The sequence below is a fragment of the Anomaloglossus baeobatrachus genome, chromosome 5, assembly GCF_048569485.1.
Source record: "Anomaloglossus baeobatrachus isolate aAnoBae1 chromosome 5, aAnoBae1.hap1, whole genome shotgun sequence".
Taxonomy (NCBI): Eukaryota; Metazoa; Chordata; class Amphibia; order Anura; family Aromobatidae; genus Anomaloglossus; species Anomaloglossus baeobatrachus.
The window spans coordinates 78494567-78508966 of NC_134357.1; the positions used below are offsets into that span (position 1 = coordinate 78494567).

Here is a 14400-nt window from a genome sequence, read left to right on the forward strand (position 1 = left end):
ACAGCCTTCCATATCCCTGTAGATCAGCTACTCTTCCTCAGCGCCGGTGCATGGTATTGCCGTATCATGCTATTTACATCAATGGCGTGCAATAGTCCATTAACGTTATGATCTCTGAAAACCTTTAAGTTTGGTTTGGTAGATTTGCTAAAATATCTGGATTTTGCAGCCATAATGTGAACTTGCATCATTAATCTTGGACAGAGCTATGCCACCGATTTTACTCTTCCACCATTACCTGCACGTCATTATACCGTTAATGTCCTACCCTCCTTCCTTGCTCTCCTCCAACTTGATTTCAGCACGTTCTATACAATTCAACAGTCTCATTTTATTGACGATCAGATCTATTCCCGGTGATGGGTTACCACTTGCTGACCGATAATCCTTGATGATTGATAATCCCTTGGTCCCCTCATATAACCTGAGACAGGATCATCCCACCAAATACTTCTACAAGTGGTGAAAGCTGAGCCTCCATGACAAGTGCAAGATACTTTGCACATTTCCAAGTTTTCTCAGGCATTACAGGAGGATAAATATAGGCCTGAAATCACCACATGTCTAACGAAGGTCCGGCCAATGGCACCGAAATGGTCTTATTACACATCGGACATGAGTTCCGCACTTCCAGCCATTTCATCAAACACCTCAAGAGAGAAAGAAGAAAGTCAGTTATGTTGCCATAACTTTGGTTTCACCTACTGGTTTCAAGGGGGAACCTGTTCTAAATGCTTATGTAAAAAAAAATGTATAATTTAGTTAATATATTGTAACAAAAAATGACAGTTGCACTCTGTAATGCTAAATCATGCAAACAATGCAAGAATATAAACATGCATTACTGCTTAAAGAAATCTAGAAAAAAACTGAGATATTTAGTATACAAACATGGCCATTTCTGTATCTGCCCAGTAGCCACGTCAAGGCATACCTTGTATACTGGAAACCTACACTGAACTGAAGCCTCTCTCTGGGCAAATAGGAACCTGCTACTAGAGAATAAAATTACTTGTGGCTAATGGGGGAGGGGTGCACAGTCAGAGGGCATGACTCCATAATCTAGACAAAAAGACTGACGGCACTCACAAAATGCAGTCTGAACAGGTGCATCTGTGACGCTCGTTTCATGGTCTGGTCTGGTCAATGCGCTCTGTCATTTGTGTGAATAATACTTTTTGGTGAGTGTCTCTCTAGTTTTTGATGCGTTACATTTGAACTTTTTCAAATATTGTGCACCCCACTTGTGACTATATCCCCCCAATAAGCTTATCCGGTTCCTGGAAACAGTGCCGACCTTATTTTCTATTTTATGGACTTTAATCATTTGTAAGCTCCTTTCTGGACATCCGTGAGGTATCATTCCAATAATCAAATCAACCTCCGGAATATAAATATCTAATTTGTCAGCAGTTGTGTAATTCTGAACAGATGTTGAGTGTGACACTGTCAGTGACTCGTCATACAGAATACTTCTCCCTCTTCCGCTGGCACTTACTTTGTGTGGAACGCGTGAGCACAAGGACACAAGCCAAGTTCTTCCCCCAGCCTAAACTCGTCCAGACACACGGCACACACTTGCTGTGGATATATAAGTTACACGCCTACTATCAGCCTGTTGTGATAAAGCGATGAAAGATCTAGAGACTAGATTTACGTAAACCTTATCAAGTACACTTTAACAATATAAATAGAAAATAAATAGATATACAGTATATACATACACACACACACAGATGTATATACACACAAAGATACATTCATACATATACACATACTGTACATACATACACGCGCACACTCTACAGTATTTTCTGTGCCAATTATGAATCATGGCCCATTACAAGCAGATGCCATTTTTTTTCACTGACCCATTACACCATTGATTGAGATATATTATATTGCAAATTAGATAAAAAAAAAATGGCCATGTGACCAAGCCCATAGATTATAATGAGTACTTATTCTAGCCAAGAGAAAAAAACACAAGTGAAACGTTTGAATTAATCCTTTGACTATGTTCACACTAATATTTTTTTAGGAATCTATGGAGAAAAACTCTCCAAGATTCTCTTCAAAACTTGGTGTTTCTGCTCCAAAAAGTCAGCAAAAAATCTTAGTGTGAAGATACTCTTAGGCCCAATGCCTAGTTTTGACGGGTATTTTCAGAAATCTGCAGCAAAATCTGCATTTCCATTGTGAAGCCAGCAATGTCTATGAGAATTCAGAAGTGCTGTGCTCATGTTGCTTTTTTTTCCCTTGCATATTTGGTGGGGATTTGGTGCAGAAAAAAAGAAATCTGCACCAAATACGCAAGGGAAAAATACTCAACGTGGGCACAGCACTTCTGAATTCTCATAGACTTTGCTGGCTTCACAATGGACATGCAGATTTTGCTGCAGATTTCTGAAAATCTGTGTCAAAATCCGCGTCACAATACGCAGCGTGGGCACTGGGCCTTAGGGGGGCAATTCATTAAGAATGGTATAGCACATGCCAGACTTTATAAATAAGGTGACTATGCTCCAATGAGCGTTTCATTAAGTGGCATGTGCTTCTTAATAAATGACTGGTTCCCAGTATGTGCCACCATGAGATTTTGTGGTGTACATTTCTGGAGTGAGTTGTACCCCATTGGTGACATAGTTTTAGATGAATTTGTGAATTTGACTGGCGGGCATGACCTTCCTCCACCCCCTCCATATTAGTGTAGCTGGCTGCTACTGGCGTGTAAATGCCAAAGGTTGCAATATTATTTGTGCAACTTTCGAGCTACACAAAAAATTCACGACTTACTAAAGTGTTTATGTCAGTGCATGAATAATTTGCCCCAAAAGCAACATTGGTATCAGGCTTACTCCGATGAGGTTGGTTTTCTTGGATTTCTTCTTTAACACCACCTAGAAAAGATATATGGAGCTACAGGTCAAAAACTCTAACAAATTATTCTAAAAACATTTTTAAGTAGTGGAATTCCTGATTAATAAAATATTCATAGAGATGTAAGAGTTACACCACTCAGTCTTCTGGATCCTCTCATAATACCCGGCACCAGCATTGTGCCATAGCAGAAGTGGGCTCAGTTCTAAGGCAAAGTAATAAACCTTCATAAGGTGGAAAAGCTGGAGGTTACCGGACACGGTACAGATACACAGCCGAGATAAAACATCTCACAGTAATGCAGGCTGAAGACACGAGCATACGATAGCCTCAGGTCCTGCGCGTCTACTCGTGTTAAAGGAGTGGTCCAAAGGCCAAGAGTTTTTACTTCCTAAAGCCTTATCTATTTAGTGCCATAATCCAAACTCTATTCTAATATACTTGAATTAAAACTTCCCTAGCCTTCCCATTTACTTTTCTATTTTTTTTCCCCTACTTGCTTTTTGATGACTCTTTGTTGAGAATCCCAGTTTATGGGCCTTTGAGGCTCAGTCACTGGCGGCTTTTTCAGGATGTTTTTCTCTGAAACACCACAACGTTTCAGAGTCAAAAATGGCTGAGATCATACAACCAGTACCTGATACATGCAGTCTATGTGAGTCGCCCACCGCCACGGCGGTCACCTCAGGGACGCCGCAGGGATTTCTCTTAGGGATCTTCTCTGGCAACAGGTATGTCCGGTTATTTACTTCTGAGTCGTGACGCCACTCTCTGTTTGCGGTCAGGGTTATAGGTGACCGCCACTGCAGTTTAACGAGCGTCTGGGGCTGATGGAATCTGCAGTCGGGTGGTATGGCCTCCCGAGAGTGAGGCTGGCCCGAGGGGCTCGGGTGTATGCATGTAGAACAACAGGTCGCAGAATAATTCAATCTCCGTCCAAAGTGTCTTGCAACTGGTTTTTACTCACTTTCAAATGCTTCAAGTGGTACCCGGGCGATGCTGAGATACACCAAGAGAGAACCAGGTATCCTTCAGGCTGGTATAAGGGTAACCGTTAGCTCGCCTTCCTAGCACTTCTTGTTTTGGACAACCCCTGACTTAAAGTACTGTGGGATTCATCCAGGGAAGTCGCAACTGCCTTTTCTCCCCTTTCTGGCCCATTTGCTGGCAGTGTGGACCAAGGAAGATGGCTCCAGGCTCGATCTTCCTTATGGGCCCCCTCGTTGCTGCTGATGCTCGGACTCTGTTTTGGTTGGTGTGGGACTTGTGGTCCACCCCACCGGCAGGTTTAGCAGACCATTAAATGGATATCTGGCTCTAGGGACCTGTTCCCCGTGCGTGCCTAGCCACCAGAAGTATCCGTACACGACCAGATGACTTCCTCAGCGTCTTTCTGGCCAACTTCTGGTGACCGTTCTCCCCCGCCAACAGCCACTACACGTGCAGGGTCTGACTAGCGTGTACGCTCTCCTGCGTCTCCACTTCAGACTGGCTACCTCCAGCTATTCTTTACTCTGACTGCCACTGCAACCTAGCTTCCAGCCTCTGTACCGCACCCCTTGATTGGATGTGGAGGCACGCCCCCTCCTGGGTCTGCCCAGGGGTCCCCTCAATGGTGTGTGAGACCTGGTCACTATGTGTCTGTGCGTACACACCCTATTCCAGCCTTTGGATTACCTGTTTGCACTCACCCAGCATGGGTGCAGTACTCCGTGGCGCCTGACCAGGTCAGGGGCGCCACAAATAGATCGGGGGTGCATGTGTCAGCTGTCAGGTTCCCTTTAAAGGGAATGTGTCAAATGCAATATTCACCCTGAACCACGAGCAGTTCTGGGTGCATATTGCTAATCCCTTCCTAACCATCCCTGTATCTAGTAGCATAGATAAAGAGATCTTTAGAAAAAGTATTTCTAAAGAGCCTTTATAATATGTTAATGAGGCCAGGAACTAGTCACAAGGGCGTTTGTTCCCTGGCTAGTCAGCCCCCTTAGCATGTTTGCACTCCCCTGTAGGCATGCTAACATGCTAATGAATGTGCGGCGTTAGAGGCATGGTCGCTCTCACCTCTCTGATGCAACCGCTGGTTTTCGGCTCAGTGCGCATGATCAGAATATTACACCAGTTTGAAGCCGGGAGCTGTACACCCAGTTTTATAGTGCTCATGACTAGAAGTCCAGGACGTTCTGATCATCTGCACTGTGCCGAAATCCAGCATCGGCACAGTGGCAATAGAGAGGTGAGAGTGACCATACCTCTGACGCTGCGCATTCATTATCAGAGGAGTGCTAACATGCTAAAGGCCACGTCTCACTAAGCGACATCGCTGCTAAGTCACGGTTTTTGTGACGCAACAGCGATCTTGCTACCAATGTCGCTGTGTGTGACATCCAGCAACGACCTGGCCCATGCTGTGAGGTCGCCGGTCGTTGCTGAATGTCCAGGAACATTTTTTGGTCGTTGCTGTCCCGCTGTGAAGCACACATCACTGTGTTTGACAGCGAGAGAGCAACGATCTGAATGTGCAGGGAGCAGGGAGCCGGCTTCTGCGGATGCTGGTAACCAAGGTACACATCGGGTAATCAAACAAAGTGCTTTGATTGGTTACCTGATATTTACCTTGGTTACCAGCGTCCGCAGCTTCTATAAGCCGGCTCCCTGCACACGTAGCCAAGGTACACATCGGGTAACTATAAGCAAAGCGCTTTGCTTAGTAACCCGATGTGTACTATGGTTACCAAGCACAGTGTCGTTACACGGGTGACTGGTGGCTGATCTCTGATCGCTGTGAAGATCTGCCTGATTGACAGCTCACCAGCGACCATGTAGCGACGCTCCAGCGATCCCTGCCAGGTCAGATCGCTGGTGGGATCGCTGGAGCGTCGCTAAGTGTGACGGCACCTTAAGAGGACCAACTAGCCAGGGAACTAACGCCCTTGCGACTAGTCGCTGGCCTCATTAACCTATTATAAAGGATATTTAGAAATACTTTTTCTAAAGATCTCTTTATGTATGCTAAATAGATACAGGGACAGTTAGCCAGGGTTTAGACATATGCACTCTGAACTGCTCGTGGTTCTGGATGCATATTCACTTTAAGTACAGTAAGGATAAAGTTTTTGATGGATCTGAAGTTTTGACATTTTAGAGACCACATCCATGCCGGCTGACAAGCTCTGCGGAATTAGCGAGCAGCTGTGCCCTATAAATAGTTTTTAATGGCAGCGGGTGCAAATTACCATCTGATCTCAAGAGCAGCAAGTATTTCTTGGTTATAAGATCAGATACATAGGAGAGGAAACCTGATCGTATCAAAATCTTAAAGGGCTATTCTGAACTTACCAAATACTGTTATTCTTTTATTAAAAAAAAAAAGTTTGTCTTATACTGAGCCTGATGAAGAGAACTGAGTAGTCTTGAAAGCTTGCTACACTGTTTATTACCATGATTTCAGTTAGCCATTAAAAGGTATCAAGTCAACCACTGAGGACTCTCAGTTCTTTTAAACAATTTTTTTACTGTCTTTTGGGTAAATGGAAGACGGAGGAACAGAGGTCTAAAAAAAATAAAAACTAAATAACTCCTTTAAAAAAAACAAACTTTCAACATGTCTAGTTTTGCTAGTATTTTATTCTCACTGCGCCTCTATTTTTACTTTTTCTTTTAATCCACCATATGGTTCCACAGATATAGGCCTTTTTCTTCAGTGCTAATTTTTATGGTCTTCACTATGTGGCTTGCTTTTAATTTGCTCTGCTTACTTATCTTAGGAACTACACCTCCTGTCTAAAGACCATCGAAATTGGTATCCTAAATTAAAAGGCCCATACAGTGCCTACAAGTAGTATTCAACCCCCTGCAGATTTAGCAGGTTTGATAAGATGCAAATAAGTTAGAGCCTGCAAACTTCAAACAAGAGCAGGATTTATTAACAGATGCATAAATCTTACAAACCAACAAGTTATGTTGCTCAGTTAAATTTTAATAAATTTTCAACATAAAAGTGTGGGTCAATTATTATTCAACCCCTAGGTTTAATATTTTGTGGAATAACCCTTGTTTGCAATTACAGCTAATAATCGTCTTTTATAAGACCTGATCAGGCCGGCACAGGTCTCTGGAGTTATCTTGGCCCACTCCTCCATGCAGATCTTCTCCAAGTTATCTAGGTTCTTTGGGTGTCTCAGGTAGACTTTAATCTTGAGCTCCTTCCACAAGTTTTCAATTGGGTTATGGTCAGGAGACTGACTAGGCCACTGCAACACCTTGATTTTTTCCCTCTTGAACCAGGCCTTGGTTTTCTTGCCTGTGTGCTTTGGGTCGTTGTCTTGTTGGAAGATGAAATGACGACCCATCTTAAGATCCTTGATGGAGGAGCGGAGTTCTTGGCCAAAATCTCCTGGTAGGCCGTGCTATCCATCTTCCCATGGATGCGGACCAGATGGCCAGGCCCCTTGGCTGAGAAACAGCCCCACAGCATGATGCTGCCACCACCATGCTTGACTGTAGGGATGGTATTCTTGGGGTCGTATGCAGTGCCATCCAGTCTCCAAACGTCACGTGTGTGGTTGGCACCAAAGATCTCGATCTTGGTCTCATCAGACCAGAGAACCTTGAACCAGTCTGTCTCAGAGTCCTCCAAGTGATCATGAGTAAACTGTAGACGAGCCTTGACATGACGCTTTGAAAGTAAAGGTACCTTACGGGCTCGTCTGGAACGGAGACCATTGCGGTGGAGTACGTTACTTATGGTATTGACTGAAACCAATGTCCCCACTGCCATGAGATCTTCCCGGAGCTCCTTCCTTGTTGTCCTTGGGTTAGCCTTGACTCTTCGGACAAGCCTGGCCTCGGCACGGGTGGAAACTTTCAAAGGCTGTCCAGGCCGTGGAAGGCTAACAGTAGTTCCATAAGCCTTCCACTTCCGGATGATGCTCCCAACAGTGGAGACAGGTAGGCCCAACTCCTTGGAAAGGGTTTTGTACCCCTTGCCAGCCTTGTGACCCTCCACGATCTGGTCTCTGATGGCCTTGGAATGCTCCTTTGTCTTTCCCATGTTGACCAAGTATGAGTGCTGTTCACAAGTTTGGGGAGGGTCTTAATTAGTCAGAAAAGGCTGGAAAAAGAGATAATTAATCCAAACATGTGAAGCTCATTGTTCTTTGTGCCTGAAATACTTCTTAATACTTTAGGGGAACCAAATAGAATTCTTGTGGTTTGAGGGGTTGAATAATAAATGACCCTCTGAATAAACTTTTCACAATTTAAAATAAAAATTAAAAAAGAAATAACATTCTTTTTTGCTGCAGTGCATTTCACACTTCCAGGCTGATCTACCGTCCAAATGTCACAATGCCAAGTTAATTCCGAATGTGTAAACCTGCTAAATCTGCAGGGGGTTGAATACTACTTGTAGGCACTGTATATCTCTGGAAGCATGTAAAGGTGGAGAAGTCGTTCTAACACATTCTGTGAAGACTTCATATATAATCCCTTCGCTCCTGAGCGATTTCCGTTTTTGAGCTTTTGTTTTTTCCTCCCCTCCTTCATTAGCCATAACAATTTTCTTTTTCCATCCTCATAGCCTTATGAGGGCTTGTTTTTTTGGGGAACAAGTTGTACTTTTGAATGACGTCATTCATTTTGTCATGTGATGCACTGGAAAGTGGGGGAAAAAACTTCAAGCGAGTTAAAATTGCAAAAAAGTGCAATTCCACAAATGTTTAGGGGTTGTTTTGTTTTTTTCTTTATTTACCATGTTCTTTAGAAGTACGCAGATACCAAACATGTATTAAGGTGGTGAAAAACAATTTAGAAATTTTCAAGAAAAGAAATGTTTGCTTTCGTTACCATTTTCCGTGACCTGTAACATTTTCACGTTTAGGGATCTGGGTTGGTGTGAGGACTTATTTTTTGTGCCCTGACCAGGAGGATAGTCATGACAGTGACAGAGGTCATCAGCTGACCCCTACCTGACTTGACAACCCATCGACGCCCCGCGAGCACGTCACATTCCCACTGAAGGGAGCTGGGATTGATGCATTCCCACCAGGGAGTGGTAAATTCTGCTGTCAGAGATTGATAGCGAGATTTAACTGGTAAACAGTAGCGGGCAGATCTCAGATTAACCCATGGCTGTTAGAGGCACATGACGGGCTGATTAAATCAGCCAACATTTGCCAGGAAAGATGAGGGCTCGGCATGCAAGCCCTCATCAAAGGCGGGGAGACTACCTTTGACTTAAATGTACATCAACGATCATGAAGAAGGTATAGGTGACTTTACATAATACCTGTTGCAGCATTTAGTGAGCCTAGTAGTGACAGGGTTAACGGTTAGTGGGCAGCCCAGGTTGGGAGGAGTGGGCACACAGGGAGCTAGTTCCTGCCTGGTGGTGAGGCAGTGGATGGTTAGCTATTGAAGAAATAAGAAGTATTGTGCTTTAGGAAAAGGCCACAAGTAAGGAGAATGTCAGCGACAAAAAAATATAGGGATACGTTCCAGAGCAAGTGTTACTGCAACTGAATACTTATACAGCCGGAGTACAGAGACTTTAGGAGTATCCAGAAGGTTCCTCTCACTATCAGGGAGCACCAGCCATAGCAATAAGCAGAGCTGAGGGAGACGTAACTGCCCTACACAGCCAGGGGGCTACATAAAGCCATTGTGTACGCTGGTCCTTAAGGTTTAGAGGGGTCCTACGCTGACTAGGAAGAAATACAAAATGGTCTACTTAATGGAGCCTCTGTGTGATACAGGAGAAATGTACCCAAAGTGTTGTGCCTGCCATCATTTGTTACAGTTTTATTCAAGGAATTCCTTGTTTTCATCTTTTTACTACAGATTCTGGTCTCACTGATTCATTGTACGTTTTTAAGACCCCTATTTCATCCAACTACTTGTGGCCTGTATAGGGTTAAGCAGCAAATCCCCAGATCACACACAATCAGGGGTACCATGGTAGAGTGTTTAGAGACCGCAAAACAAACTATGCAACCCGTCCTTTACATGAACTTAAAGAAGAAAAAAAAACTGAATATCCAGGGAAGCATTGGGAATAAAATAAGAGCGGGAACTGGCCAAGTTGGACCTGCGGAGAAGTCCTCTGAAGCACAGTGTGACCTAATATTTCAGTTAATGAACCTTTAACTAAAACCCCATTTTTTTTCAATTATTATATTGGAAAAATGAATTTGTTTATAGATATATTGACATAATGGTGGTTAGGTCACAACAGATGAACTTACCTTCTTATAGCCATGTCTCCTGTACTGCTCCTGTTCCTGGAGTCTAAAATAAATGAAATTATCTACCATTAAAGGGGTTGTCCACTACTTGGACAACCTCTACTAATTCCCCTTGTTCGCCCCCATAAAAATACATAAACCTATACTCAACTGCAATGTAGCCGCGGTTCCAGCGATATCTAAAGACGCGTTCCCTGGGGCCGACAGGACATGGACACTCGGGCCCCGCAACCAATCAGCGCCGGCTTCCTTCAGCCTGGTTTAAGACGTTTGAGCAGTTAGTCAATGCAGCGCTCACATCCTGCTCGAATGTCCGAAGGCAGGAAGACAGACCCAGCTGCTGATTGGTCACAGGGCTTGCATGTCATAACAATGTCATATGGGGCCTGGTAAAGCAACTTCAAACATCACTGGAACTGCGGCCATATTGGAGGAGAGTATAGGCTTGTATATTTTTACAGGGGTGAACAATGAAAATAAGTAGGGGTTGTCCAAGTAGTGGACAAACCCTTTAAGGCTGGTTTCACACATCTGACATTCACAGTCCAAGTGCGGACCGGCTACGGCTCCTGACCCGAACTCAATAGCCTGATCTGTACCTATGAGACTTCTGGGTTGGGTCAGAAGACCTGTGCCCGGTTCATATAGCACTTGCTCCAATGTTAACTATGGGAAGGTGCCGATCAAAGTTTTTTACTCATGCCGATTTGGCAGGAGAGAAAAGCACAGCATGTTGCAAGTGACAATGCAAATCGAATGGCACGCACCCATTTAAATCCACGGGTGTGTGGAATTCCTTGTCATCCAAGTACAGTCCTATATTCTCAGATCCACAGAATGGAGAAGATGGTGGAATTTTGATCTCCATCTTCTCCTCATAGTGTGCTCCGATTCTCTTGTATAACAGAATTGGATCACACTTAGCTGACACTTGATCAAATTTGAATCGAGTGTCATTAACAAAATCCAATTCTATCGCAGAGAGAATATGATTGTGCCTAAAGGCTGCTTTACACACAACGATATCGCTAGTGATCTCATTAGGGATGTGACACCCCAGATCGTTGTTACGATTTGCCGAGATCGCTCATAGGTCGTTTTGTAGTTGTCACACGTACACATCTCACAAACGACGCTGCGTCGTTCAGCGATATATTGTTTGACCAAGGCGGTCGTGTGGATGTTGTTCGTCGTTGCCAGGGTGTCAAACATAGCAATATAATACAGAATTTCAGGGTAACAGATGGGGTAAATATAAATTTCTTTAGGCCACTCCAAAAGTACATATTAAGCAAAAAACAGGATCGTAGCGTTAAAAGGGCCATACATCATACTGAGAAAAATTGAAAAGAGTCCTTTTGATAAGAGTAATAATAAATTTATTCCAAAATTACAACAACAAGTGCACTGGACCCCCGCCTGGGCATTTGCCCAGCACTGTTGCACTTTATCTCTGATGGGTAAGTGGCAATATACTTATGTATTTACAATGAATTAAACTTTGAACCGCTGACCCAATGATTTGTAGCTATTATGGCAGGGGCCCATGGTTTGGGAGCTTTTTCTGGAACCATTTTTCCTGCACCCATGTACTTTTTCATTAATTGCAATGTTGTCTCCTTGTTGTTGTAATTTTGGAATAAATGTATTATTACTCTTATCACAAGGAGTCTTTTCAATTTTTCTCAGTATGATGTATGGCCATTTAACGCTCCTATCCTGTTTTTTGCTTAAACATAGCAATATGTCTGCTGCGTTCCAAACGATGAACAATATTTTGAAACTGAACAACGTGTCAACGATCAATGATTTTCACCCTATTTGTGATCGTTTGGAGTCGCACGTAGGTGTCACACGCAACGATGCCGCTAACGATGACGGAAGTGCATCACGAAGACTGTGACCCTGACAACAGATCGTCAGATAAATCGGAGCATGTAAAGCGGCCTTTAGACTGAGGAACTTAACTTTATCTGGTACCCCAGATATATAGAGCACATGGTGTACCTGCAGAGTGCACAATATTATATCTAAGTAGTGGGATACCATTGGCTATTTAGGAGAGCATTATTACCATGTAACAATAGCTTGCAGTGGTTGTTCCATCTTGTGCATTAATTGTACATCCACAATGCAAGATAGATCTGGTCCCATCATAGTGACCTACATATTTCTTAAGAGTATTCCTCTGCTGCATGGCGCTATCAGAAGAAACGTGGTCGTGGGTGATGCATGGTTCTCTCAATTCATTACAAAGGAAGCTCCGCTGTGGGACCTGCAGCTATCACACATCTTGTGATATGCTATATATATAAGATGGGGATAATCCTAAAAGATACACACGTAATCAACCAAATCCGTACCTGAAAACGTAGCAGCAAAAGAAAAGGCAAAATAGAAGTAGCAAAATCCCAGCGCCAAAAACAAAAATGAAGAAGTTCAGTGGTGTTGCCGGAACGGTTTCCTTCGTCATATTAATCTTTTACATTGGATGATCTGTGGATATTCTGGTGAGAGAAGAAATTATAAATCCAAAATATTCTCAGCATCACTAATCTCAAGAATAGGTGTCACATCAGACTCCACATCATGATGCGATTAAGAGTGCTTTCACACACAGCAGTTTTTGCAGCATTCTTTTGTAATGCAATACGAAATTATGGATTTTTTGTTGTGTTTGGGGGGAAAAAACCCTCCATGGACCCAAAAACACAAAATTGTGAACAAATACTACATGCCCTAGTTATGGCCAATTATTCCCATAGGCTTCCTACAAGAAACAAAGTATAGTAGGAGTCCCTGGATAATGGTTTCATACACAACTATTCTAGTAATTGACAAGTGATTTGTGTTTCTTCACAGGTAGTGAACACCCAGAAGAGTCTGGATGCCACATGTCAGTAGTATAGTATGTGCATTGTTTGCCATTCCTCTCTACTAGATTTGTCTTTCATGGTCTGTAATTTACTTCCCCATAAAAACAGGATGTGAAAAATAGCATCTTAATGTGAAGGTGGCCAGTTGCTGATCCTGAATGGAATTTTTTCATGTCCAAAAGTGTTGACACCCTTGAAATTTTTCCAGGAAATGGAAGTGTTTTTCCCAGAAAGTTAGTACAATTACACCTGTTTTGATATACACATTTATTTCTTTTGTCTGTATTGGAGCAACACAAAAAAACTGGAGGGAAAAAAAAAAAAAAGGCAAATTGGACATAATTTCACACAAAACCTCAAAAATGGGCCAAACAAAATTGTTGGCACCTTTCCAAAATTGGGGGTAAACAACTTTGTTTCAAGCATGTGATACTCATTCGAACTCACTTGCGGCAAACAACACTTGAGGGCAATAATGAAAATCACACCTGAAACCAGATAAAAAAAAAAAGGAGAGAATTTGACTCAATGCTTGCATTGTCTGTCTCTGTGTGCTATACTAAGCATGGAGAACAGAAAGAGAAGAGAACTGTGTGACTACTTCAGAAGCAAAATTGTTGAAAAATATCAACAATCTAAAAGGTTACAAGTCCATCTCCAGAGATTTTCAAGTTCCTTTGTCCACGGTGCACAACATAATCAAGAAGTTTACAACCCATGGCACTGTAGCTAATCTACCTGGACATGGATGGCAGAGAAAAGTTGATTAAAGGTTGCAACCCAGGATAGGCCGATAAGTAGCCCCAATCAAGTTACAAGAAATTCAAGCTTTCCTGCTGGCTCGGGGTGCATCAGTGTCCATGTGAATTATCCATCGACATTTGAATGAAATGAAACGCTATGAAGGAGACCCAGGAGGACCCCACTGCTGACACAGACATAATAAAGCTACAATGTAGTTTGCCAAAATGTGTGCGAGTAAACCAAAATCCTTCAGGGAAAGCATCTTGTAAACAGATAAGACCAAGACAGAGCTTTTTGCTAAGTTACATCATTCTGTTTACTGAAAACGGAATGAGGCCTACAAAGAAAAGAACACAGTACCTATAGTCACATATGATGGAAGCTCAAAGATGTTGGTGGGTTGATTTGCTGCCTTCTGGCAATGTGTGCAAGGCATCATGAGGATTAACAAAGGAGTCACAATGCAGTGCCAGAAAGCTGGGTTTGCATCCTAAGTCATGGGTTTTCCAGCAGGACAATGACCTCAAGTTCAAGAAGCCCCCAGAAATGGATGGAAACAAAGTGCTAGAGTTTTGATTAACTACCCGTGAAGGGATCTTACAATTGCTTTTGAGAGAATGCGCCTTCAAATATGAGACCTGGAGCAGTCTGCAAGA

At 43.0% G+C, this 14400-nt stretch overlaps 1 protein-coding gene across 1 annotated transcript; it reads right to left on the bottom strand.

Annotated features, from left to right (window-relative positions):
- Positions 1-553: 553 nt before the first annotated feature.
- LOC142312657 (RING finger protein 122-like) lies at positions 554-10193 on the bottom strand. Its single transcript, XM_075351653.1, has 4 exons — positions 10125-10193; positions 2859-2900; positions 1499-1581; positions 554-650 (listed from the first exon to the last, which is right to left on the bottom strand). The coding sequence occupies exons 1-4, from the start codon at positions 10191-10193 to the stop codon at positions 554-556; spliced, it is 291 nt and encodes a 96-aa protein (XP_075207768.1).
- Between the last annotated feature and the right edge of the window lie 4207 nt (positions 10194-14400).